Source organism: Phocoena sinus, chromosome 10 (assembly GCF_008692025.1).
Source record: "Phocoena sinus isolate mPhoSin1 chromosome 10, mPhoSin1.pri, whole genome shotgun sequence".
NCBI lineage: Eukaryota > Metazoa > Chordata > Mammalia > Artiodactyla > Phocoenidae > Phocoena > Phocoena sinus.
Window position 1 is genome coordinate 19,804,878 of NC_045772.1, and position 26,906 is coordinate 19,831,783.

Here is a 26,906-nt window from a genome sequence, read left to right on the forward strand (position 1 = left end):
ATCCCTGGTTACTTTTCACTAAATGCTTGTAGCACCCCAATCATTAGGACAGCCAAAAATGTCCCCTAGGTGTTAGAATCCCCCCTGTTGAGAATTGTTGATTTAGATAATAATAAGTGACCAGGCCCTATTCTAAGTGTTTTGTATGAATTAATTCATTTAATCCTCAAAAACCTTATTTGATAGATTCTCTTATTCAAGAAGTTTTAGTCTTTTTATATTATTGAAAGCAGGTGTTCCTATTACCTGTATGTTCTGATCAAAATCAAACATTATGTTGGGTTTAATAAAATTGATAGAATTATACTTAGTGTCTTATCTACAGATGTATTATCTTCTGTTTGTGAAGAATTTATAATTTTTTGAAAGATACCTTTGCTAAAACATTCTAGTACCAGTTCCTGAAATGAAGATGTCATATTCCTTCATATGTCATTAGCCCAGTTTTCATATGAGGAGCAAGAGTAAGGAGAAATGGAGTTTTGTAGAGGATGAGGAAAATTATCCTAGAGTGGACTGCTCTGGCCTTTTCACTAATAAGGTATTTTGCAAGGCCAGCCATGCTTTACTACCTTAGAGTCATCTCAGCACAAGAAGAGAGCCCTTGTGTTAGGTATTCAGTGAGTAAGTGGGTGAAGGAATGAATACAGTTCTGTATCTGTCACCACATCTTTATTAAAAAGATGCCATTACCAAAGCATCTGACAGGAGATGTGTTTAAGAAAAGAAATTCCCAACTAAATCATAGGATTGCTAGGCATTCGGCCTCATGTGCTACACCATTTCTTTCTTCTTTTTTTTTAAATTTATTTATTTATTTTTGGCTGTGTTGGGTCTTTGTTGCTGTGCACAGGGTTTCTCTAGTTGCGGCGAGGGGAGGCTACTCTTCGTTGCGGTGCAGGGGCTTCTCATTGCAGTGGCTTCTCTTACTACACAGCACGGGCTCTAAGCGCGTGAGCTTCAATAGTTTTGGCACACAGGCTCAGTAGTTGTGGCACACGGGCTTAGTAGTTGTGGCGCACGGGCTTAGTTGCTCTGTGGCATGTGGGATCTTCCCCACCCAGGATTTGAACCTGTGTCCCCTGCATTGGCAGGCAGATTCTTAACCACTGCACCACCAGGGAAGTCCCTACACCATTTCTTTTATGGTCCCTCATCAAGTCCACCATATACAGGTATGCCATATATACATATATATATGCACAGGAAAATACAAATACTAGTACTTCAAATTATGACCCAGCATCATCCAAAGAAGGTTAAAATTATTACAATATTTGAGAGGTAAATAATTGCATATTTAGAAAAATTTATTATCCCCTTCTTCCAAAAGAAGGTAAAAATGGTGTTTAAGTATTTAATGGGTTAAGCTTATTATTTTAAAAACTCACTAATACAGAACATCTCATTCCCTGTCAGTGCCAAATAACAGATGTTCTTGTATATTAAAAACAGTACCGTTCTGTAAGAACAAGTCAGACCAACAAGTATTTATTAAACACGTTTAGTATAGCCAACATTTAGTACTTTGGGGGATACAGAAGAAATAGAAGACCCAGTACTCACTGTAACTGCAAAGAATGTCAGAACTAAATCCATTTCCTCCTCCTCCTCCCCAATAGTCTTTTAAAATATTAGATAAAATTTATGGTGAAGGAAAATTGGCTTTGAGAAACCAAGGAATTCTTAGTTTAAGACTAAAATAATAGAGGCATGTAATGTGCCATTCAATTTGTCTGTGAAACTTGAGATATTAGTAGTTGCCATGTTCTAGCTGCCATCATTTTTAACAAGAATGGGAGAAAGGGTGGGAAATAAATAATGATCTTTTTTTTAGAAATATAACCAAATTACTGGATAAGGGAATACTAAACTACATATGATATTCACTGTCAGTAGTGTCATTTTTTGAAAATTATTACAAGAGAAAAAGAATGTTTATCAAATATCTTATATATATCCCATGGTAGCTGAGTTGTTTCCATATCACTTCTGCTCATATATATTTGAATCTTCAAGATCCATAGTTAAGGCAGACTGTTCTCCCCCAACCCGACCCCAGGTGAGATCACAAAGTAAGTGATCTTTTCAAAAATAGTCCCTGGTGGCGCAGTGGTTAAGAATCCACCTGCCAGTGCGGGAGACACAGGTTCAATCCCTGGTCCAGGAAGATCCCACATGCTGCGGATTAACTAAGCCCGTGAGCCACAACTACTGAACCCGCGTGCCTAGAGCCCGTGCTCCGCAACAAGAGAAGCCACTGCAATGAGAAGCCCGCGCACCGCAGCAAAGACCCAATGCAGCCAAAAAATAAATTAAAAAAAATTTTTTTTAATAAATAAAAATAGTCCTTGTGTGGGAAACAGAAAGAAAGAGACTGAGAGCCTTCTGAAGGTAAGCCAATGAAGCATTCCTTGGGAGATCAATCTCCATTTAGGAGCAGTTAAACTATGCCTGAATAATTACAGGTACAAAGTGAAATCAGAATGTGTATTATTCATTACAATGTTATGGTTAAATAATTCCAGAAATAAAGTTTTCTGCTTGTTTTCTAAAATGCCCTCTAGTTTTTTATAGCATTTTGAATCAAGATCAATCATTGCATAGTTCTAATAAGAGCTTTAAGAGTGAAATAAAAGAGACAATTTGTGTTGAGTTTACCTCTAGTGAATGAAACATAAGGATTCAATGTCTTTATAAGAAGCATCCAGAAATTCTAGTAAAACCTTTTGATCACATTTGCAGATCTTTAATTCAAGGCAATGAAATAGTGTGTTAATGAAAGATTATAATAGAGTAAAAGTTATCAAATGATGAAAGAATTTTCTGAAATTTTATATGATCGTGAACTGGTAATACCACTCTCTAGTATTTAACTCTCTGTTCTCTCATGTGCTCTCGTAGATGAAATATAAAACCGGTACTTCAAAGTGTATTACCGTATCAGTGATCACAGTAACTTAAGCTTGCTTTATGTAGCCATTGTGTGGTTGTAATAAGTGAATTGTATAAATGAGAATCATATCCATGAACATTTTTCAGGTTTATTTTGAAAGTCCATTTATGTAACTGTTAAAGAGTACCTTCCCTCCTTTATAGCATATAGTCAAATTTCAGTTGCCAAGTATATCAAAATTTTTCTTGGAAATAATGAAAGGCTAATATTTCCTGGGTAGTATTATTGGTGTTTGTGTTAAGGTTTATGCTAGTTAAAGGGAAAGTCCTTTTATTCTGAATTCCTTGAAGATGAAATAACTAAATACGATCTGTTTTGAAAACTACCATATGGTATTTCTTTGCAGTTGAGAGTTTAATTTTGAAGTTTTTTTTTTTAATCTTTATTGGAGTATAATTGCTTTACAATGGTGTGTTAGTTTCTGCTTTATAACAAAGTAAATCAGCTATACATAAACATATATCCCCATAGCTACTCCCTCTTGCATCTCCCTCCCACCCTCCCTATCCCACCCCTCTACGTGGACACAAAGCACTGAACTGATCTCCCAGTGCTATGTGGCTGCTTCCCACTAGCTGTCTATTTTATATTTGGTAGTGTATATATGTCCGTGCTACTCTCTCACTTTGTGCCACCTTAGCCTTCTCCCTCCCGTGTTTGAGGTTTATTTTTAAATATGACAAATTATCTCACAATTCCTATCCTTCAAAAATCTGTCTACGTAAGTTGAAGATGTCAGTTCTCCTCTGGGGTGGCCTCAAGTAGTGTCTCACCCCTGTGATGGTAAATTGGTAGTTTCTGCTGCATTTGTTTATAGTTTTAAGAAAAAAATGAAGGAACAACATGTAAGCTTGTAAGATTTTTTTTTTTAACCCCTCCAAGCCTTCATGAAGATGTACAATAGTAGATTGTTTTTTTGAACGGTATAGTTGGTTTATTAGTGTCATATTTGAAACAGGCCACTTCCTGTCCCCTTCAAAACACACACAGTCTTTGATTATTGACTCTTATTTTTGACTCATAATTTTTAATTATTGAAGGATAAAATAGTAAGCATAAGCAATTGTCTTTCATTTTCATCCTTATAATTCTTCTTACTCTCATCAGTAAAATTTCTAATAATCCACTTCATTTATTATTAATACTACATACTTAGTAGTATGAAGTATTTTTTTAAAAAGCAGAATTAGTCTAATCTTATTTCTGAATATATTTGAAATACATATACTGAAAGTACCCTTTGCAAAATTCTTATTTTATGCTGTCATGCCATTTTGTCACCTCCACTGTTAAAACTTTTGCCTAGCTATCAAAGTTTTCTGTAGTCTAAGCCACAAGCTGACAGTTTATTTACCACTGTAACCTACCATATTCCTATCAAGATTTGTCTACCTAATCCCTCGATTTGTGCATTCAATCATATGGTTCCCTACCTCTGAACTCCTTTTGCACTTAAAACCAAATATTTTAGCGCTAAATAATTTTGTAATTTGTTTCATCTTTCCTCCTATTTGTGTGTTCACTTACTTAGGAAATATACCACGTTTTCTCCTCTTTTGAATTATCCATAGCATGATGAGTTACTTAGTGATCAACTACTAGGAAATGGAGGGCAGGGGGAATCTTCATTTTGCTCTCACAAACTCAGTGAAAAACCTGTTTCTTGTCTAAGAATGTTGGAGGTCCCTTTCCTACCCCAAGTAACATTGTAAAGTGCCTTCTCATCTTTATAACTGCATCTAGGTATTACTTTTGTTCTTGCTTTCATATTTAATTAATCAATACAGTGATTAATGTGATCCAGTCCTATCTTTTAGAAAGATTGTGGTTTGTATTTTTTGCTTTACCAGTTAAAGAGGGCCAAATGGATACAGATGTGTCATTTAATGTCATCCATCCCTTCTTTTGTCTGTGTTGTCATAAACATTTGGTAGCAGAAATTTCCTTCTACAATGAACTCCTTAACAGACAATGAGCTGCCAATTAAAAATGAAGAACAAACAAATGAACTAGTATTACCCAGGAAATTTCCTTTTGAATTTTCAGAGGGAACATCTCCCTCTACTAATTGTGAATGCAAAAGACCTTTGAGAATATGTAGGATATCCCATATATGCCAACACCCAATTTATGAGACCTTTTCATTAATTAAATGGGACAATTACATTTAAATACCATGTGGTTAAGAATACTTAATGTTCTGCTGAAAAGCACTCAGCCTGAAATAAGGCAATAATTTTAACAATAAACTACCAAAAGTAAGGTAAATGTAATTCATAATCTTAGATGTGGATATCTCTTCACCCCTGCATTTTACAACTAAATCTGAGAGTTCTACTTAAGACCACAGAGTTGGGAGGGGTGGAGGTGTCTGTTTCACTTGGATTCAAATTGTATCAAAACTCATTTATGTCAGCAGATTAACTTTACCTTAAAAGCTTTAGTTTTGAAATTTCCCTTGCAAACATTTGAATAGGTATACATATATGTTTTATATAGCTCCTGAGTTTTGGTCAAAGTAGTTTAATTTGATGTTATATTTTTATATGTTTTATAAAGGGTCTGTTATGTTTCCATGTGTTTGATTATGTGTGTTAAGAAGGTTATAAACCCTTACAGCTTTTATCTTTCTGTGATATACCATTTTCCTGAAAAGTATGCTTCTTTGGCTATAATTAACTTTTAGGTAATTTTATTTATTATAAACAAATATACTAGCAATAAATTTGGAAATATGAAAATGTGAATTTATGATTTTTTTTCCTATTACAGTAGAAACTCTCTTATCTGACATGGTCCAAACCAGTAGTTCCTTAGATTAACGAAAAAGTCAGCAAACTCAGGAACTCATTTTAAAGGAATGTCTACCTACCTTATTTTAATATATAATGTGTCTATGAAAATTTGCCAATTTGCCAGTCTTTTGATGTTAGACCTAGGCTTGTTTTTAAGTTATGAGTCCATTTTGCATTAGACCTCTTTTTTGCCTGAACCACACCTAGTGTCTACAATGAAAACATGTGCTAAGCAGTCATAATTCAAATATATCTAGATTTTTATTTTACTTGTTTTTGTAATTCTCATGCATACCTAATTTAAGAGCTTTTTTTTTTCACTTAGAAACTTACCTTTATTTGGTTGCCATCAACTTAGTTCCATTGAAACAGCTCTTTCACATTCATATCGTCAGCTTATATAATATTAATTATGTAATTACACTAATGAGCATGGGTTTACATCACTTACAAACAGCAGTTCACTAATCAAAAAACCCATATTCCCTCGAGGTAAGCCTCCAACAAATGCACACGTGAGCTATTAGAAAGTAACCTTGTTCTTGTCAGTTCTGCAGAGAGAAAAAAGAGTCTGTCAGAAGGAGGTCAATTAAGAGAGTCTTTACATTGTGTTCACTACATTTTAAAACTGATGGAAATTTTTTCATACACAGATACATGAAAATAACTAAAATGCAAGAAAAAAAGGGGGATGATTTGAGAAATCAGCCTTACAAATAAGCCCAACTGAAAAGTTGTGCCTTTTGCCATTAAGACAAATGATGCTTTTAAGATTGTTTTGTCAGAAAATTTGTCAAAGAAAGTTTAGACTTTTTCAGTTGGTGATGAAAAAGAAATATGAAAAAAAAAAGATAAATGAGGTACAGCCAGTCTGGAAACCTATTTCACAATACCTGCTAATGTTGAACATGTCTGTAAGCTATGATCCAGCAATTTCACGTCTAGCAGTTACCCAGCAGGTGGAGGTAGAGGGTGGGGAGATGTGGGCGTGTGTCTAAGGGGGGGGAATGGTGTGTGGGTGTCTATATTCACTAAAAGACATGTACAGGGAGGTTTATAGCAGGATTATTGGTAATGACCATAAATTAGAAACAACCTAAATGTCTGTCAACAGTAGAATGGGTAAATACATGGCAGTGTACTTAATTAATGGACTACTATGTACAGCAATGAGAATGAACAAAATACAACATGCAGCAGTGTTGGTAAATCTCACAAGATTTAATGATGAGTGAAAGATGCTGGGACTTCCCTGGTGGCGCAGTGGTTAAGAATCCACCTGCCAATGCAGGGGACATGGGTTCAATCCCTGGTCTGGGAAGATCCCACATGCCGTGGAGCAGCTAAGCCCGTGCGCCACAACTGCTGAGCCCGCATGCCACAACTACTGAAGCCCACGCACCTAAAGCCCATGCTCTGCAACAAAGAGAAGCCACCGCGATGAGAAGCCCGCATACCGCAACAAAGAGTAGCCCCCACTCGCCACAACTAGAGAAAGCCCGCGTGCAGCAACAAAGACCCAATGAAGCCAAAAATAAATTTAAAAAAAATTTTTTTAATATATTAAAAAAGAAAGATGCCAGACCAAGAAAATACATTCCATAGTATTTTCCATAGGATTCCATCTTTATGATGTTCCAAACCAGCAGATGTAAGCTATGGTGTTAGAAGTCAGGATGGCGGGTACTTTTTGTGAGAAGGCAAGGAAATAGGACTGGAAGGAAGCACAGATGACTTCTGGAGTTCTGGAAATACTATCTTAATGTGGGTGCTTTCTTCAGGTGTGTTCTCTTTGAGCTGTATGCTTCAGATTTGTGTATTTTTCTTATATATGGTATACTGCAAAAAATGTATCAAAAAAAGAGGAATGTGACTTCATCTGATGGAACTAATATTAACTAGATGAGACATGCAGTAAAGACACAGGAAAATAAGTTGAGCTCCACAAAAGGATTTAAGAAGAGCTTAATTATGGAATCTATCAAAAAGGGAAATAAGACTTAACAACTTAAAGTGTACCGTCTGTAGCTAATTTAGTTATGATAACTCATTTCAGCCCAATTTGTTGTATTTTGCATATTTAGTACTTAGATCATGCAACTGCTGAAAATTATATAATAAGGATATAATTATAAGCTGTAAATCATTTTATCCTAGTCCTGGAAAGTAATTTGGATTACCCTCCTCATTTTTAAATCAGTTTTTGTTGGTGGTTTGTGTTTGGTTTTTTTTCCCCAAAAAAAATATGTCAGGTTCTGTTCAGGTTAAGTACTGTTTAAAATTAGACTAAAATTTGGTTCATTGGACAGGAATATACTTCATTAATTGACCTGTTTCATAGCATATCTTTATCCGTGCTTTTTTAAATGTTTGGTTTCCTTCATTTAAAAAGGAAAAAAATCATGAAAATATTCTGTATGTATTTATTCACTATAATAGCAAACAAAAATCAAATACATGTTAGAATAAGATGAAAAGAATGGAGCCTTTAAACCATTCTCTCATGGATTCACTGAATATGCAAGACAATTTTTTGCTGTTTCAAAAGGGGTAAAATATATGCTAGCCCAGCACTTTATTATGTAAAAGGCAATAGAGAAGAAAGAAATATTCAGTTGCCATAACTAATAATCTTATTTATTGTGGGAAGTGAAACACAATTGAATAAACCCTTGGTAAATGTGATTCCCCTCTTCAATTAAATTGTAATTGTCTCCCTGTATAGTAAATACAGATAAAAGTGTTGATTTGGCAAGAGAAAAGTGTATGCTGCTAAATTATTTAATCAAGTAGATAATCATTTTTAAAAACATCTTTGTTAGTTTACATGTAACTAGGATATTTCAAGATTGGAGATCCTGTAATTTCTATAAAAAGGAAAAAAATTTTTAAATGATGTGGTTTGGCACAGAATAGTAGTGGCATTGTCCAATAAATATGTCTTCTTTCTTTGAAATAAAAGTTTGCCTCAACTTTAAAAACACATTCTCTAAGTTTCTTGAAATTGTTTTATGGTCCCTAATGAGATATGAACTATAAAACCTAGAAGAAAAAGTCCAGGGCATTCTAATGAATGCATTCGGTTCTTAAGGACCAGACTGTTTGGGTACTTTGCCAACCACCCATCACCTGTCTCCTGCCATGCTAACTGCCACACTCTGTACCAGTGAGATATAACAATAGCTGAGTGTGAAGAATGAGCTAGAAATGAGCAGTCTGGTTGGGGAATAGGACTTCTCACAACAGAGCCATTACTGAGACTTCTGAAGGTTGATCTCCACTCTGGGTATGGGAAAAAAATTGAGACGGAACTTGAGTAGGTTGGTTGTTGTTACTATGGATTTGTAAGTATTGAGGAGAGGAAGAGTAGGAGGAGCCAAGTGCTTGTTCCTTCAGCCCTTCTATCCTTTAATCTGGTAGCTAGCAATCAAGGCCCCATTTGAGAAGAACTGGCGAAGTGAGCCAGATCAGAAAAGGTGAAAGATAAGAAGTAGCCCCTGGCAGGGAACTCAAAGGCAGAAGGAGTAAGCAACTGGGAAATTCTATCTCCCTAAATTCACATCACTTCATACTAGCTTCTTTATATGCTATTTTTAAAATGGGAGCACTGGGGTAGGGGAGGGGGGTACAGGTATATGTTTTAAGCACTGCTCGTAGAAATTATTGTTAATCGAAGTGACTGCTGAAGTTGGACTGCAACCTGATTAGTGACCTAGAAACTTCAAGATCCTGTCCACAAAATAAGAGTTCATGAATAATTTAATTTGGTTACTGTGTTACAGTGTTGCTGTACTAGATTAATTAGAGAGAAAATGTATGTAACTGTTTTTCCATTATTGAGTGTGATAAAACTGAAATTCTTCATACTACTTTTACATTTTCTAAAATGATTATAATTTTGTTATAATTTTCTTTAAAGGATATGCTTTAAATACAGATGTCTACCCTATAATCTCTAGTTGATAGCTTCGAATAAATTTATAGAAATTTCATTTTTTTAGTAATTATCAAAACTTTAACATTATACTCCTATTCTTTTATTAGGATTTGGAACTTGGAAGGAATACAGACAGCTCATTTTCTTCTTCATTCCCCTGGAATGAGTGTGTGCTGGCATCCTGAGGAAAGTTTTAAGGTTATTATTTATAACTTAGCTTTCTTCTGTCAAGCTGAAAAGATATATACGTGTATAATACTTGCACACATAGAGGAGAAAAATCAATGACTTTTTCCACCTCAGAGACTCTTAATTGGCACAAATGCATTTGGATTAATCTAGAACCTTAAAAGTTCTCTGCAGTTAAGTTTTTATTTGACAACCATCATCTATAAATGGCATTTATTCAGAGTACACTTTTCATGCCCTCTGATAGGTTACGATCTAAAAACTAATGCCTAGACTAACTAGTAAGCAGTATTTGTTTAAAAAAAGTTAAATCCATGCTTGTGAGCCATAGTGTGTAAACAGAAAGCATCAGTGGCATAAGGCAAAGTTGACCTAGCTGCAGTGGTGTTCAATTCCTATTCATAGTAAAGCTTTCTAAAATTCAAAAATATACTGTGAGTTATTATCAATTGACCTTAACTTAATTTCATGGAGAAGATAGGAGTCATTCACCAAGAGTTCTCTAGTATCTTCTCTTGGGCATTGCTCTATTTTATCCTTCCCTAGGATCTAAGAAGTTGCCACGTTCATCTTCTTAAAGTTAGTCCTTCCACTGTCTAGAGTTCATGTTAGTTCTTAGGCATCCTGCTTTTCATAGCCCTCTAATGTCTTCATACTTCTCCATGACTCTTTTCTGTCCTCACACTTGCACAAAAAGGTAACCTTGATTAATCATGGCAGAAACTTACATAGTACCTATATGTGCTTGGCTCATTGTCAGCATTTCATATTAAGTTAGGTCATTTAACCCACATGGCAACCTTATGAGATGGGTACTGTGATGATCTCATTTCAGAGATAAGGAAAACAAAGCTCAGAGAAGTTAAGTAACTTACCCAAGTTCACACAGCTACTAACTGGAAAAATTGGCATGTGTACCCAAGCAACCTCCTCCATATGTCTTGCTTTTAACCATTACGTTTTTCTGTTTCCGCTTTTTAGTCTATCTTCTTCACACCTTTTATTTCTGAATATTGAACCCATCACTTACACTTCTTAACTTCAGTTCCTCTTTCCCTATCCCTTGATCTAACTCTTTGATTATTCGGTCTCCTCTACTCTCTCAGAAGTCATCAGTGATATTTTTAACAAATCCAATGGGCTTTTCTTCCATTCTTAGTCTCAGGGCAGCTTTTTACAGTATTGATCACTTCTGCCTTGAAACCCTGCTCACTTGGTCTTTAAAGCTGCATTATTCTAGTCCTCTTAAGCATCTATGCATGTATATTCCCTTTTTCTTCCTCCACTGCTAATTCTTCTTTAACGATGTATTTGTAAATTGTTGTAAGGGGTAGTTCTCACCCACACTATACCCTTTATTATAATAGAGGATAAAGGAATGAATAAAGTCCTTGTCATTGAGTTACACACTGACTTATAAGTAAGAAAAACATGTATATACAGTTACACAGATTTTAAGTGTTGGAATCAAAATCTTGTTAAGTAGAATGATGACATAAGTTTTAATCCCATCTGCTCACAGCCTTCAAGATAATCCTGAGCCAGGATGTCCCAGACTACATAAGTGTGTTCTCTGGGAGTCCATGAAAACTTGTTTCAGGCCTGTTGGATATTTTATCAGTAGAATTATATTCTGTATGTGTACATGAGTGCAGTTTTCTAATTTATTCATATTACATATATAGGGATTATTTCCATGTGTAAGTAAATGTTATTTCTGAATCCAGGTCCTAAATTTTATGTCTAGATTTCTCCCCTGTAGCAGTGAGTCAGTCTAGTTGAAGCATTATCAAGGAATCTACCAAAATGTTAATATTACCATGTATAAATATCATAGGCTACTTTTTAAAAACTGTGACCTAAAAAAAAAAAACCAAAAACTGTGACCTAGATGTTTATTATAACCCATATCCCAAAACTTATATCTTAATTTATGGTTATTTGAGATCCCTTTCTTCCGTATGCTTTAAGTTAATTTCTATTATTCTATATAACACTGAAATTTCGCCCCACCCCATCTCCTTTTTTTTTCTTGTTTCCATGACTTCAGAATGTTGGGAAGTCCCTGCTCTAAATCACATCAACTCAATATCCTGAAATCATCTTTGGTATCTTCCTTTCCTATATGCAAATGTTTCCAGGTCTTTTAAGTTTTTCTTCACTGTCACTACAGTACATTCCCCTTGGTCATTAATGTGTATTCCTCACCTTTCTATTCTCACAAGTCATCCTTGCCAATCCTTGTTTCTAAAATCTTTGGCTCTTCAATCTGATTCTTCTTGCGTACTTTAGTTAGACTAATATTTAAATATCAGTTTCATCGTGTCACTACTAAACTCAAAAACCTAAAATTACAGAAAGGCAACACAGAGTAGCAGTTAAAGGTATGGACTCTTGAGTTAACTACCCCGAGTCAAATCCCAGTTTTACCAGTTACTAGCTGTATGATCTCTGGCAAGTTACAAAACCTCTCTCAATCACTACCTTCAATTCCTCATCTTGTAAAACGGAAGCTCAAGAAGATTAAATGAGTGAACACTTATAAAGTCCTTAAAAGAAAACCTGATACATAATAAGCACTCAGTCAATTTCAGCTGCTTGTCATTGTTGACACTATTATTACTACTGAAACAATCTAGTGGTTCTTATTGGTCTGCCATATCAGATGAAGCCCAGAATTTTGTTTTGTTATGCTTGGTCTTGATGAAAATGAGGGAGCCAGAGAAGAAAGAGAGATGGGTTCATGATCACCTATATCATAAAATTCTTACGAAAATCTTGTAAGATATAAAGGACACAAAAGAGCCATGTAATGTGGAAAGCACAAAGCAAACACTAGCATTTAATAATAAAGTTATAGGGAATACCCTGGCAGTCCAGTGGTTAGGACTCAGCACTTTCACTGCCGGGGCCTGGGTTTGATCCCTGGTCGGGGATCCCCCAAGGCGCGTGGTGATACATCATCATCATCATCATCAAGTTACAAAAGTCAGAAGATCTCTAGAAGCGAAGCTCTTAAATCCAATAAACCACAGTTGGAGCTAGGATTTCAGCAGGTAGTAATAACAGAAGCAAGCATTTAGGATGGCCTGGGATCAGAGAGTTGGGACTGAGGACATCCTTTTCTCTGACTCTAAGAGAAAAGAGGTTAGAGCCGCTAAATGAAATGAGGTGTAACAATCAACATTTGTTGAATGCTTTCTCAGTGCCAGGAGCTGTGCTGAGTACTTCATGTAAGTTCTCTCATATAATTTCACAAATACTCTCAGGTAGGTAGCATTATTCTGTCTATTTTGTAGGTAAGAAAACTGAAGCACCAAAAGATTAATTTGCCCTAGATCACACAGTCACAGATTTGACCTCAGTCTGATTCAAGTACTACAGTGTTCCTTGCTATTTGAGATATTTCCCCTGTGAAAAGTCAGTACAAATTACTGTTTATGGTTCTGAAAAGTCCTACAAGAAGAATTCCCCTGTAATGTTTTTAGATCCAGCAATTCTGAAACTTAAAAAATTAACTTTTTTACTCTATCTGCTCTTTCAACAACAACAACAACAAAAAAAGTCACCATTGAGCACAGTTTTAGAAACAGTAAATAACCAAAATAAATTTTTTTTGCTAGAAAGTAGTTTTCAGTCTGACTTCAAACTATAATAGCTAATGTTTTCTGAGTGCCTACTCTGTGCTAAAGCAGTTCTAAGCACTTTAACGTGTACAGTTGACCCTTGAACAACATGGATTTGAACTACACAGATCCACTTATACACAGATTTTTTTTTCAGTAGTAAATACTACAGTACTAAATGATCTTTGGTTGGTTGAAACTGCAGATGCAGGAACCGTGGATAGGGAGGAACCACAGATACAGAGGGCCAACTATAAGTTATATACAGATTTTCAACAGTGCAAAGGGTCAGTTGCCCTAAGGCTCTCCCCATCTTATTCAAGGGTCAACTGTATTAACTGGTACCATCCTCCCCAACAGCCCTGTGAAGCAGATACTATATTAGCCCTGTGTGCTCAAGATCTTATAGCTCCTGAGAGCGGAACCAGGTAGCCTGACTGAAGAAGCTGCACTCGTAACCTGCCATGCTTTATTGCCTCTCCTAGCTTAGGTCCTGGGCCAGATAGACTTGGCCCTTCCATTGTTCATAAGTTATACCTGAAATTCTCAAGATTTTTATAGACAGGCTCAAAGTCTCAAGTATTTTTACTACATCCAAGTAAGTCTTCCTTGGTCTCCCGTTTCCCGTCCTTCCCCACCCTTGACTATACATAGCACATCAGACCACTTACCAATCTTGATAATCTAGGCTCGTAGTAAGGAACATGTGCACTGTAGTTAGACCTGGGTTCAGACCTGAGTTCAAATCCAGCCTCTGCCACAGGCTAGTGGTGAGATCTTCAACAAGTTAGTTAATCACTCTGCACCTCAGTCTCCTTTCTGAAAAATGGGATTAATGATAGCAATTTCCTCAGATAGTGGTTACAAGGATTAAATAAGGCAGGGCATGTAAAGCTCAATGTTGCACTTGTTTTTGTTGTATATTTGTCATTGACTTCCTGTTACTGAGAATAGTTTTATTTATTTTTTAAAAGATTTTTTGAATTGGACCACTTTTTTTTAAGTCTTTATTGAACTTGCTACAATATTGCTTCTGTTTCTTCTATTGGTTCTTTGGCACCGAGGCATGTGGGATCTTAGCTCCTCAACCCGGATCTAACCTGCACTCCCTGCATTGCAAGACGAAGTCCTAACCACTGGACCACCAGGGAAGTCCCGAGAAGAGTTTGGGGTTTTTTTGTTGTTTTTTTTTTTTTTGGTTTTGCAGTACGCAGGCCTCTCACTGTTGTGGCCTCTCCCGTTGCGGAGCACAGGCTCCGGACGCGCAGGCTCAGCTGCCATGGCTCACGGGCCCCTCAACCACTGCGCCACCAGGGAAGCCCTCCGAGGATAGTTTTAAATTCCACCTTTTCTCTTAAGAATCCCCTAATTTTAAAGACTACCCATGTTCTAAATAATCACTACTTCTTTTGCATCCCACTATATTTCGCCTAAAATTATGATCCGTTTTTTTTCACCTCTTCTCTAGATGGAAAGTTTCTTGAGATCCAGGATCACGTCTTTTACCATGGACTTCTGTTGAACATAACAGTGTTTTACATATACATGTGTGTATACAGTAGATCTTCATTATCCACAGATTCCACACTTGCAAATTTGCCTAATCACTAAAATTTATTTGTAACCCCAAAATCAATACCATCAGACTTTGACAGTCACAGACATGCACAGAGCAACAAAAATTTGAGTTGGCTAATGTGTACATTCCCAGCTAAGGCTGAATAAGGCAGTACTCTGCCTTCTTGTTTTAGCGCTCATACTGTAAACAAGTATCCTATTCATAGTCTATTTAGTGCCACATTTTTATGCTTTTTGTTGACAGTTTCTTTCACTGTGTAAAATGGCCCCCAAGCACACTGCTAAAGAGCTACCTAGTGTTTCTAAGTGCAGGAAGGCTCTGATATGCCTTATGGAGAAAATACGTGTTAGGTAAGCTTTGTTCAGGCATGAGTTACAGTGCTGCTCCCTGTGAGTTCTGTGTTAATGAATCAATACGTATTAAATAAGACATCTTTCTTTTTTTTTTTTCTTTTTTTTTTTTTTTGCGGTACGCGGGCCTCTCACTGTTGCGGCCTCTCCCGTTGCGGAGCACAGGCTCCGGACGCGCAGGCTCAGCAGCCATGGCTCACGGGCCCAGCCGCTCCGTGGCATGTGGGATCTTCCCGGACTGGGGCACGAACCCGTATCCACTGCATCGGCAGGCGGATTGTCAACCACTGCTCCACCAGGGAAGCCCAAATAAGACGTCTTTAAACAGAAACACACAAGATTATATAGTGATCAGTTGACAAAAATGTGATCAGAGACTCATAGAACTGAACCCTTTAATTTCCTTTAGGATCAGTGGTTTGATACCCACTAATTCAGTGTTTGCAGCAACTTTATAGAACCTTACCTACTGTGAATAACTCGTGTTTGTGTGTGTGTGTGTGTGTGTGTGTGTGTGTATGTGTATGTATGTATAATTTACCCAGAATGAATCTTTAGGCTGATCTCTTCTTCCTGGTGACCATACATAATCATTTTAAATTGTATCCAATTTTCTTATGTCTGTCTTTTGCCCATTTTCTATGAGATTTTTTAATATTTGATAGAGATTTTTACCTAGGCTTGTCTTATTTCCTTTGCATTTGATCTCCGATTTGTAATATATGCAAATGTTTACATTTTACTATATGTGTGACATTGAATCTCTGCCTCCTTCTCAGATTTAGTAAATTAGGTGGTTGAATTTTCTTTATTTTTCTGTCTTACAGTTGATGGTTGCAGAGAAGAATGGAACAATTCGGTTTTATGATCTTTTGGCTCAACAGGCAATTTTATCTCTTGAATCAGAACAGATGCCATTAATGTCAGCACACTGGTGCTTAAAAAACACCTTCAAAGTTGGAGCTGTTGCAGGGAATGATTGGTTAATTTGGGATATTACTCGGTCCAGGTACTTCCTTAGTATATTTATCTATTGCTTACCAAAAAATCAGTCACTATTGCTGTGTGATCCATTGACCCATTCTTGTATACCTGGGCCACACTATAGAGCAAAAACAAGTCTTTCCTGTAGAAGGGCCAGAGCTATGGGCTTTTATGTAACAGAGATGGCTTTTACAGATTTACTTTGAGAATAACAAAGAAAAATGGCAGAGGAGGAGATCTTTGATCTGAGCAGTGTTTACTTATGTTAAAAAAAAGAAGAAAAAACACTGACCCTGTTGAATGATGGTGTTCTGCAATGGTTCTAAATCATGTTTATGTCTTTATCATATTTCAGCTATTTTAATTCAGTGCTTATTTGGAATTTTGCCACAGTTTACATACCTTGGGCATTGTGTTCCTTAAAGAGAAAATACTTTTTAAACCTTAAGTCCCTCTACTTAAGACCAGCACATAATTCATAAAACATAAAATATTATCTTTTAGTTACCCTCAAGATAAGAGACCTGTCCACATGGATCGAGCCTGCTTATTCAGGTAATGTACCATTTTTGTTGGGGTTATAATTTCATTTTCTGAATTTGGCTACTTTGCTCATGCTGCACCAACTCCTGGAATACTTTCCCAGTCCTCTCCTTTGCACTGATTTTTTTCTTTTTCTCTGATTCTTTTATAAATGGATGTTTTACTTTACTAAGTCTTTGCTTTTGTCTTTTGGTCTGGGTGAGAGATTGTTTTCCAATATTTTCTTTGAAAATTTTTATAAAATACAAAATGTTGCCACTCCACCCATGCCACCTCAACAATTTGGAGCATATGCTTTCTTATTTTTTGTGCTGATAAAGACGTAAAATGTAGGTGGACCCACATTTATGCATATGAACTACATTGTTGTTCTTTAAATGAGAACACGCTGGATATTATATATCTGTGACCTTTTTTCCATGTAAATTAAGGTACTTATTCTTTTTCATTCATTTTTATGTAATACTGCATTGTATAGTATAGTTATTAGGGTGCTTTCGGCCTCAGGAAAATTTACTAACAGAGACTAAAGTCAGTAGAACATTTATTATATACTGTATTTCATCAAATCTAAAATACCCCCAATAAAACACTATTATTTTATGTATTCCTAAGAAAAAATATATTCAACTAAATGTAAGAATGCCATAGATTATAAGATGCATCCTGATTTCAGAGATGTGAGCAAATACACATTTTAAAATCAACAAACTGTAGACTCACAGACATAGACAACAAACTTGTGGTTACCAAAGGGGAAAGTGGGGTGGGGGAGGGATAAATTAGGAGTTTGGGATTAACACATACACAGTACTATATATAAAATAGATAACCAACAAGGACCTACTATATAGCATAGAGAACTATACTCAATATTTTGTAATAACTTATAAGAGAAAGAAATACATATATGTATTTGTAAGTGAATCACCGTTCTGTATCCCTGAAACTACCACGATATTGTAAATCAACTATACTTCAGTTTTAAACATTTTTCTTCCAGTTGCTAAAAAGAAAATCAGCGAACTATGGTACCTAAGTCTGGAGGAGGTGGCCTGAGGATTGGTTTAGTAGCTCACTGATGTCATTAAGAGTTCAGACCTTTCTCTCTGCCATCCTCAACGACAGGCTTTGGCTTCTTGCTTCCCAGTCACAAGATGACTGCCAGAGTTCCAGGCACCATAGCCTCATACCACATTGTCCAAAATAAGTGGAGACGAAGGAGCACCCCTTTTATTGGGGATTGCTATCTTTGCCTTATACCAGTTGTGTCTCATCCCTTGGGGTTAGACACATTGTGCCAGAACATAGTTGGGGTTCAGTTAGCACAGAAAAAAGGCAGAATGGCTGGCTGTTGGACAAGCAACTCATAATGTCTGCCACACATTAAAGTAATAACTAGACTTCAGCGTGTTTTTTGTTTGTTTGTTTTTTGTCAAGGAATCTTTTTTTTCCCCCTGTACCTCCCCTACTGCACTTATTATAGTGCTGGGCTTGTTGCTGGAGCTCCATTAACACTTGATCATTCATTATATTCCAATATCTGTGATGCCTTAATACTTGAATATTTAAACATCTATATATTCCAGGTGTTTACATCATTCCAAGGAGTTTAAACTCATAAGTTTATCACTAATTTTAAAACAAATGTCAATAAGAACATTAAATGTATGGGTTTTTTTTTAATGTATTGTACTGTGAAATATTTTCTGTCTGATTCCTTGTTTGTATCTCCTATCATACTGTCAGCCTTTTCGTTATAAGGAACTGCTAACCTTGTGTAACTTTGTAGTTTAACAAAGTGGCACACGATAAGCACTTAATAAATATTCACAGAATGAGAAAGTATTTATAGCTAACTTCCCTGGAATTCCCAGTCTGATTGTAAAGCCATATTATCAAATTTAGGGTTATAAAATTATCATTTTTGTATAAAAAGAAATAGCCAATCTTAGAAAAGCGTATAGTTGTCTGTAGGATTCTGTACTGCTTTTCATCCTTTGTCTTTTCTTAGGTGGTCCACAATTAATGAAAACTTGTTTGCAACCACTGGTTATCCTGGCAAAATGGCAAGCCAGTTTCAAATTCATCATTTAGGACACCCTCAGGTAATGTGGAGATGTTTGGTGGCATATGTGGTTTTAAATTTGTGTTTTCTACTTTTCTCGTTATAGCCCCCCAGATTTGTAATGTGTAACTAAAACATTTATGAATATCTATTACCTGCTTCAATTGGAAAGAGAAAGCATTTTTTTTTTTTTTTTTTTTGGTGTACGCGTGCCCCTCACTGTTGTGGCCTCTCCCGTTGTGGAGCACAGGCTCCGGATGCGCATGCTCAGCGGCCATGGCTCACGGGCCCAGCCGCTCCGCGGCATGTGGGATCTTCCCGGACCGGGGCACGAACCCGTGTCCCCTGCATCGGCAGGCGGACTTTCAACCACTGCGCCACCAGGGGAGCCCGAAAAAGCATTTTTTGATGTTTAAATCACCAGTGGTAACAGGCTTTTTGCCAATATTCATGTAAGAAACATTTTATTTCTTCTGTTTCCTTCTTCATTTAAATGTAGTAATTTTGCTTGCTTGCTTGGTTTAGACTGCAAAAATGTTTGAATCTGGACTGCACCAATTATTCAGATTATTTGTATCCTTCTAATGTGTATTTCACCTATGAGGGAGCACATTTTTTAATTCTGTTTCCACTATAAAAAAAGACAGTTTTTCAATGCATTTCTTATTTTTGAAGTGTAGTGTTTATTTATTAATGTTGGTAATGTATTGAGCTTCTTTAATTCTTCACATATTCTATAGCCCATCCTCGTTGGTTCTGTAGCCGTTGGATCTGGCCTTTCCTGGCATAGAAGTCTCCCACTATGTGCAATCGGAGGAGACCACAAGCTGTTATTTTGGGTGACTGAAATGTAAAATAAATTTTCTGTGTACCTAGATCCATAAAACTGTATTTTTAGTACATATGTTGGAGAATTCCTTATTTTTGTATCAAATATATACTGTAAGATCTAGAAATGTTCCAATTGTTGCTTTTTTTAAATAAAATGTTGATGGTTTAAAAATTATTTTCCTACTCTATTCTGTGTATTTTTTTTTTTAGTCATCTTTAAGACTACAGTTGACTCAGCAGCTCTAGAAAAGAGATGATTAAGGAAACGTAATGTTTTTGACTTTATCACAGGACTTTCCAAAGTGTATCCTATCTTCTATACCTTAAATACATAGTTTTCCTAATTCTCAAAGACACAAACATTTACAAAAGGAAAAAAAGTCTCCTTTCAGTGTTACTCTGGAAATGGTTGAATGTATATGTGGGGATGAATGTATATGCATTTTTGTTAGCAACCTGTATATGTAGGGGTCTTATTAAAACTTCCTCAGTAATTATAAAGGATTATTCTTCAATTTAATATAAGAAATGATTCTCAATTTCTTTAAAATGTGACTCATTATGTAACTCAACCCTACTTATTTACTGTATGCAAATTCCTTTTGACTGGACCTCTCAGCGTTCTCAGAACATCTGGTATATGGGATAAAGCTTACCTTGAAAAATAACTTATGATTTAATACCTTTAACAGCCTCCGCCTTTTATAAATCTTCACCATTCTTACCAAACTTAAACGTTTTTGAGATGGCACCTAGTGGCAGTAGAACTATATTCACCCTCCTCAAGATCATTGAAGTAAATTGTGTAAGACAGCCCTGTCACATCATGATCTAATCAATCAGAGGAGTATAATAGAGCTAAATAAATTCCCACAAACTCTGCATTCCTGGAAGTTAATGCCCTCTCTGAAGTTGCATTTCATGCTGTAAAATGGAGATAGGAATCACTGTCTCATGAAGTAACTGTGAGGATTAAGTGAAGGTGAATGAAAATACCTAATATGTCTCACACAGTTCAGGGATTTGTAGGTATTATTAATTTTTTCAGAGATGGATAGTTCTTGTTTTTGAAGAACTGGAAATTTATTTTTAATAATGCCAATAAATATTTTTTACTCAAGTTTTCTATTCATAAGATGTCTTAAATAAGTATTTTATGAAATCAAAATTATCTTTAAGAGCTATGGAATTGCTGCAGGTAATTTTTTAATTTAGTAAAATTTTGTAATCATGTAGATGTTTGGTATAAACTGTTACGTGTGTTAAATTACAGATGAAATATTGTACAGCATAGCAATTCCCAAGTTAATTATTTAATACAGTAAAATACTATTACCAAATATTAAAAATATTTTCTTTTACCCCTTCATAAGCAGATTTTGAACTTAAGGCAAAGGTGAGGGACTTTTGACGTGGTTCCCTTTAACAGTCTCTGTGATGGGACAGAGAACCCTAAAAGCATCAAGAAGGGGCAAAGAATTTGTCATTTCAGGGTGTATTTCAAAAGTGACAAATTGGGCCAGTATATTTGAAAAAAAAATTTTTTTTTTTGAAAATGTTCTTATACTTAGAAAAGTTGACTTAGGAATTGAGTGGGCTTAGGAATGGAGATTGGAGAAGGGACTATGTTGGGGCTCGGGTATTTGGGTATCTAGGAAATCCTCTGGAAAAAGGTTTATAAAAGTTGTCTGATGAAATTACCCATTGGAGCTGCTGTCTTAGGGGACAAACGGAGAAAAAAACTGTAAATACAGTTATGCCAAAGAGAGGCAGGAAGTGTTACCCTCAAAGAGAGAAAATGGTGGTTACATTTGTAAATTAATGTGACTCTGAGATAAGACAGTCTCAAGAAATGAGAGGAATGTCTTTAGCTCTTAGTTTCAGGAGTGGTATACATTTTATACTGAGTAGGCATTGAGAATTCTAACCTTCCTTTCTTTAGGTCTCATATATAGGCTATCTGATGATTTTCCAGCTTCTACTTTGTTGCTAAACTTTAGTGTGTTCAATTATTTTAAATGGTATAATGATATTCTTCTTCCTTAGTAAACTTTGTTCTTAGTTAACTATGTTTAAATTAGACTGAAACAGGAGGAAATGTTTAATGGGGAAGTAATTATTGGTCATCACTTCTAATTCCTGATAAATAATATGAGATCTGATTGTGTGTGTTTGTGTGTTGTAGTTTTTCCTTGTTTGTTTATAAATATGCCTAAGAGGTTTTTCTTCTGTTGAAATTGTTTTCCTCAGGATTGCTTCACTTACAAACATTTTAGAAAGAAAAAAATGTTGTGCTTATGTTCTAAAACTTGTGTTATTTAGGACTGTTGAAGCAAAAGTCAGGATATCACAAATCTGCAAGATGTCAGAACTAAATCTACTCTTTCAAAATGATGGGATCATAAGTCTCATTTTATTTTTATGATTTGGCTTGTATGTTGTGAATATTTTAATGTCTCTCCCATGCCAAAAACACAAAATCGCACACCCATGCTCGCCAATTTGTTTTACTTTGGTAATTTGTGACTACATATTGACACTGACCTAGAAATGTTCCTGTTGCTGTTTTAAATCTCATGTCAGTGGAGAAGAAATTGAAATCTGGTTTGCACATTTGTGTCTGGTTTTTTGTAATTGTCCAAAATCTGACATTATCCCAGAAATGCTGATTGGGAAGTTATGAGACAGTATTGTACCCAAGACTAATTTCTGAAGAGAGAAGAAGTTATTTGCTCCAGATTATTCCCCATATTTTTTTGTAGCTCAAAAAGTTAAACTCAGTTTAACCCAACTTTAGACCATACCAGTAATACCCTTAGTTCTGGGCCCAAATAAAAAATTTTAAAGTAAAAATGACTATTATGATGGTCCATTTCCACATATTCCTGGTAAGAGCCTGGTCAGGTCCTCAGAAGCAGCATTCTGTTCCAGTATATCTTTACTAAGCTGTTGGTATGCGCAACAACAGGGACAGGAGAGAACACCCTGTTTCTTTAACACCTTGCTCATTCAAAAACATTTATTTTTAACAAGGCATTGGAAAAGAATTTCAAAACAGCGAACATTTGTTTCTAATTATACATTTAAAGAAATATGCCATATAAAATGTAGGTAGAAGTTTTGTCATTATTAACGTGGCTTTAATTTATAGCAACCATTTGTTCACTAAGCACAGTAACAATTAGGATATCAGCTTTGAGAATCTCATTTCACAAAAACAAAATCGAATACACATTTGATGACATATCCATTACTCAAACTCAACGAGTTTCTTTTGCATGCATGGACACAGACTTCATGGGAAATCAAAAGCATTGAATCTTCTTGCTGACCTTTTCAGCTGTTCTTTGAACTACCTTAGTAAAAACAATTGTTGCCCTTATGAGGATCAAGTTACGTTTGCCTGGAAATTTCTTTGGATGAGCTTATTTCTGTGTAACTCATGTCTTTGTTATAAAGTTGTTTGCCTTCTCCACTAACTTTTAACACAATACACTACCTTGGGACTTGTAACACTTATATGAGCTTATAAAATCCATACGAACAATGGTAAGTGAAAGGGGAGGCCACCAGTTTTCTCAGCCTTTGCAAACAATTTGAGTAACCCAATAGATTTAAAGATGTACGAAATAAGCATTTCTACCAACTGCATTTTTTAGTGCTATATTGAGTTGAGTGCCTATTTCCTTCCTTTGTAGTAAAAGACAATAAATGCTGCTGGTCTCTTCGCTTCTAAACGGTGGTTAAACACAAAACTTTGATCTTTCTTATAAACACAGCTGTTGTCTTATCACTGAGCCAAATCCAGACAAGATTAGACTTTGGCCAAAATTAAGGTTAATCTCTGCAACCATCTCAAGAAGAGCATTCTAATCCTGTTTTAGGAAATCTCTGTTTTTCAGACAGTGTATAAAGGAAATAAGCCCCAGACAACTAACTAACCTCTAAAATAAGCCAGAGGCAACTAATGATAAATTATACTGCCGTGATAAAGCAGGTAGAAACTGTCTAAACAAATTAGTTCATTTTGGTTCATTTTTACTTAAACTATAACTGTAAGAAATGAATTTCTTAGTTGACATTAAGTTTAAACCAGACCAATATAAGTTATTTTTTAAAGAACTTTCTACCATCTTTTCTTCCTTTAATGCTTCTTTGGTTAATTGCTGGTTCTTTCTTCCACTAGTACTAATGAAAACTAGATGTTTACTTATTACAGATAAAATAACTCAGGTATATTTTATCGTAATAATTGTATAATAGCTTAGTTCACTTTGGTTTCCAGCCTACAAAAAAAGGGAGGGGGGGTTCCCATTAAGATTTAGACTCTCTGGAATTTTAAATACTTTGCTAAATGTAGGGCTGATTCTCCTGAGAGTTGGACACAAGTGCCTCAAGCTGTGTTGTGAACAGCTAATGTTGCATTTCTCTCCAAATTGATGTACCATAGAGGACATCTGTGCGAGCATTCCTCACTTGAAATCCATAGAGTTCTAGTAAGATTCCCCTGGCACGTAATTTTGAGCAAGTATGGGATCTGATCTTATATACAGCTACTTCAGAAGTCTCACCCCATCCTGGACCTCCCCACCAAATACATTAAACCCCAAATCCTTGGAGCAGTTCTGGAATTCTGTCAGTGTTTTTGACCTATTCCTTTCCCTATCATTCCACCCATCTACCACAGTAGCTGTGTTTACATGTGTGTATAATCTTTACAAAACCTGGGTCCCAACCTGTTGATGGCAAATAACTGGGAAGATATGAAATTATTGAAACGGTTTCTCAATAGTTATATTACCACTATCATAATCCTCTTTTTTACTTTGAAGCCATGAACTCCTGGGGTCCTGAGATAACATAGACTGCCCCCAAATTAAGCTGCACACGTAATTCTAGCAGACGTTGACTTCAGGTGTCCTGCTGTTCCCCACTTCCTCCCCAAAAACACCCATTAACAGGTAGTAGGAGGAATCAACCTACCAATGAACCCTTCCCTCCAGTTCAAAGAGAGTGGCTTTTGAAGATCTCGGTCAGAATCTTGAGAGGGTTAAAAAGTTCCTTCATGTCAAGGTGTGCCTGTCATCTCAATATCTGTTTTGTGACCCCAGGTTTGGCTCTAGTTCAGATGAAAGCCAGAATACTTTAATTATTCCTGCCTATGTAAAAAGTAAAAGGGAAGATTTTCTAAAGCAATATATTATAGGAAAACTAATAGAACCTGGCCTGGAAAATAAAAATGAGTGAAATACTATCTTTGAATGAAAATTTGGGATTTTAAGATGAATTTCCCAATATAGTTAACCCATTTCCATTTAATATTCCCATTTCAAATCCTCAACAATGCGTATGTATTTGTTCAATGATATTAAATATTGAGCCACAATCATCTGGGATTCCCCAAATTTTTTTCTATTAAAAAGGGCTTCTCATACTGGAAAAAATTGTGACCCACCTTCCTAGACTAATTGGCTCACACCCTCAGGCCCACTCATTTTTAAAAAGGTAATAGCAAAGGTTCTAACATGATCATTTTGAATCATAGAAACAAGGCTACAGGAAGAAATGTTTATATTGAACCTACAGAGTAGCATTAAGTGATTTTATGAGCTTGTGATTCAAAATAACCTGACCTCTTTAAGGAGTCCAGGTGCTGAGTCATTTACCGAAACTGCCAGAGGAGGTTAATTGGAAGCAGCTGATAGTGGCATCATTTGCTTTTTTTTTTTTTTAAATAAATGGAGAAGGTTATTCTATGAAAAGGACAGAGTACTACAGAAGATGTACAAAGCAAATGACTGACGCCCACCTCATTAATACCCCCACCAATGGGGAAAAAATCTGACAGTGAATTCAAGATAAAATACCCTGGCTCCATAAAAATAGTAATCGTTAGTTCCAAGAAGAGTGATTATGGGTGACATTTTTCCTTCCTATGCTTTTTTCTTTATGTTTTCCATAAACAAATATTTCACTCTTAGATTCCTTTTTTTTTTTTTTTTCCAGCCACACTGCTAGGCTTGCAGGATCTTAGTTCCCCCACCCTAGGGAATCCAACCTGGGCCCCAGCAGTGAAAGCACTGAGTCCTAACCACTGGATCACTGGATTGCCAGGGAATTCCCTATAATAAATTCTTAACTTAAAAATAAGCAGATACTTCTATCATGTGCATGGCTCTGTAATAGGTATAAGGGAATATAAAGAAATGGAAACTGGCCTCTGATCTCAAAGAAATTACAAATAGGTTGGCAGTACCACATGGTCACAATGTGCTAGGTATCAAATGAGGGATGAAAGCAAGGAGCTTTATATGGATTAAAAGAAGTGGCAGTTTAGAAGACACTTGGACTTGGGAGGGGCACCAGTTCCCTCTAAAGCGGGGCACCATGTTTTAGGGGTTATTAAAACAAGAGGTTAGATTGAGAGTCTGGATGAGGAATGATTATGAGGTAGGAGATAGATGGGCCTCTGGGCCAGACAGCTGGTGGTTGTCAAGTGGAGTAAAATTGAAGCTTTGTTCTCACCCAGAAACTCCAAAGACAAAGCTAGTGGCAGAAGCTGAGCTCTGCTAAAGTAAAGAGATAAGGTGCCCACTCCTGAGGTCAAGGAAAACTTCCCTGTCTACACATGTGCAGGAAGGCTCCTTGGGGGTCAAAAAGGGAGGAGGTGCCACCCCATAATATTTGTGGACATGCACCCACAGGCCTCTGCAGTGGGATCCATCTTAGCAAAAAGTTGTGCAGACATCTTGGGGAGGGTCCTAAGACTAGTTGCGTGTGAAAAAAGAAACACCGTAACTGGCCAAAGATAAACAAAGACCTGGAAGGACTGTCCTATATAAGTGACTTAAATCACCTCTTTACTGCACTCCTCCTCATTAGGGGGGGACACCCACACTCTTTCTGGGTGCGTATTCCTCCCTTGCTTCTGAGTTAAATAAATAGTTTCTCTGTGTGTTGTGTCTCTAATAATAAACTTTGTACCTGTTTTGCAGTTTTTGCCTCCTTGAAACATTTTTGCTTTCCAAAGGGGTAAGAATCAGGGAAC

The 26,906-nt window shown here is 36.2% G+C and overlaps 1 protein-coding gene across 1 annotated transcript in view; it reads left to right on the plus strand.

The window, feature by feature from the left end:
* Window positions 1–20,033, plus strand: part of NUP37 (nucleoporin 37) — a 41,219-nt gene extending 21,186 nt beyond the window's left edge. Inside the window, exons 6-10 of the mRNA XM_032646441.1 lie at window positions 9,796–9,886; window positions 16,260–16,441; window positions 16,921–16,971; window positions 18,974–19,067; window positions 19,768–20,033. Coding sequence (XP_032502332.1) covers window positions 9,796–9,886; window positions 16,260–16,441; window positions 16,921–16,971; window positions 18,974–19,067; window positions 19,768–19,881 — 532 coding nt within the window. The 3' untranslated portion in view covers window positions 19,882–20,033. The remainder of the gene's footprint in view (window positions 1–9,795; window positions 9,887–16,259; window positions 16,442–16,920; window positions 16,972–18,973; window positions 19,068–19,767) is intronic.
* Window positions 20,034–26,906: the final 6,873 nt, after the last annotated feature.